This window comes from Alligator sinensis, unplaced genomic scaffold (genome assembly GCF_000455745.1).
Source record: "Alligator sinensis unplaced genomic scaffold, ASM45574v1 scaffold69_1, whole genome shotgun sequence".
Classification (NCBI taxonomy): domain Eukaryota; kingdom Metazoa; phylum Chordata; order Crocodylia; family Alligatoridae; genus Alligator; species Alligator sinensis.
In genome coordinates, this window is record NW_005842443.1 from 3462 (window position 1) to 5400 (window position 1939).

General features: G+C 40.2%; 1 protein-coding gene across 1 annotated transcript in view; it reads left to right on the forward strand.

The window, feature by feature from the left end:
* The window catches only part of MORC3 (MORC family CW-type zinc finger 3), a gene marked incomplete at its 5' end in the record, with an annotated part of 18004 nt that overhangs the window by 2259 nt on the left and 13806 nt on the right, over positions 1–1939 (forward strand). The window contains one exon of the mRNA XM_006030394.3: positions 1002–1195. Coding sequence (XP_006030456.3) covers positions 1002–1195 — 194 coding nt within the window. The remainder of the gene's footprint in view (positions 1–1001; positions 1196–1939) is intronic.

Sequence of the window (1939 nt, forward strand, 5' to 3'; positions counted from 1 at the left end):
GCAGGAATGAGTTGTGTTAAAGAGAAATTACTGGTGTGGCAAGGAGACAAGTAAGGTTCATGGGGAAGATATTAAAAATAGAGGAGGGTTATTGATACTAGATTCTGAAACAGGAAGGGAGTGATGTGTTTTTAAGTCTTGGGCTTGTCTACATGGATAGGATCAGGGATATTACTCCAAATTAACTAGAAGTATGAATTGCAAGGTGAATAATTATCTTGAGGTATGGACCTTGTTCACTTCTAAAGTGGCCCTTGTTTTGATTGGTCTTAATTCACTTCCAAAGTGAAGGATGCTGACCTAAATTAAGACCACTTTAATTCTAAATGACAAGGTCCAATCCACATGGTCTTAATGGGGTTTAACTAACCATTTTAATTAACATTATTTTCCCGAACTTCTCCATGTGGACCCAGCCCTTTGTGGAGTCAATGGAGCAAGTTGTTCACTCTAGACAAATTTCATTTGAATTTAGGTGTGAAGAAGTTTTAGTAAAGGGATGATCACAAGCTGTATTGGGTATACACTGTTTCAAATGTGATAGACTTCATCAACCTGGCAAAAGCAAAAGTGCGAATGTGAGCTTTGAATCATAGATAGGAATTTGTAAAATGTGGAAAACGCTTTCCTTTCTCAAAGTGGTATTGAGGGGCTTAATTCAGTGACTTGTGCAAAGCAGGGGAGCTTGACAGTTGTGTTACATATAACTTATCTTCCTTCTTTAAAATGCAGTATATTATTTCTTGCTGTTCTTCTAAGTATGAATGAAGATAAAGCAAACACGTAGTAGTAGTAGTAGCTTTAATAGTGGCTTGCTGATGCCAGAGGATCAAACCATAGTACTAAATGTCAGACAGGCTCCCAGGTACTTGAAGTATGTTCTGATGGTGGTTCTGGCACCAGTGTGGTCAATAGATCTGCTAACAACTGATTATTGCTTTGTCTCCTAGATGTCTGGTTTTCTTTTTTTCTTAATCAAATAAAACATTTTTTTTCTACAGATGGCTAATGAAATGTATTTAAAAACCTTTCATGTTTCTTCAAGTAAAGATTTTAAAACATTGTCATCTGTGAGTGGAAAGGAGGGTATTCCAAGATCTCGGTTAACAGAATCCTCAAACACTTCTGTTACAAGATCTCTAAACACTTCAAATAACAGATTTGTATCTTCACCTCATCCAGATTCTGACAGCAGGTTAGTGAATTTACTAGAAATCTCCTTTGCATTTATCTCCAAAGGAAATATTCTTACAGACTAAAGGTTACAGTGTCTGGCTTCTATAGGCTAAGGCACCAAAACCGTGATTGCTGTATAATCTTACGTGTTCTGAGCACATCCCATTTAATATCCTCTGACTGCATTCTGAAAGATGCAAGTAAATATAGCAAAATGCTGCTGAAGGGAGAGAGGAATTGTCAGCCTTATTTTTCATCAGGCAGCCTCCCATTACATGTAAATTTCTGTTGTCACTCATTGGCTCAAATTTGATGAGTCTTTTTTTAAATGCCATTTTAAAATAAGTGAGTCGTTACATTACAGTAGAAATAACAGTTAATTTACAAATAAATAAAGGCTATATTTATCCTGACTGATGGCCAGTCATTTATGTAGGCCCCACTAGAGAGTGGATGAATGCAGGAGTGCTCAACTTTCAGAACATAGAGCCTTGGAATCCAGCCTGCATGGGTTAGGGAAATTTGGCAGTGGGGGGAAGTAATGGCAGTACTGCCACCCCTCCCCACTACCAAAAATCCCAAGCCCTCTGGGGCGGGTCAGAGCCAGGCCACAGCCCTCTCCCTGCACACCCAGATTGGGGTCATGCCACCCCTCCCCCTTCCCTCTGTACAGCTCCATTGGGGTCAAGCTGCCCTTTGCCCCATGGGACCAGTCCACATCCCCTTCCTTCCTCCCCCCCCCATGGGGTCTAGCCATGTCCCA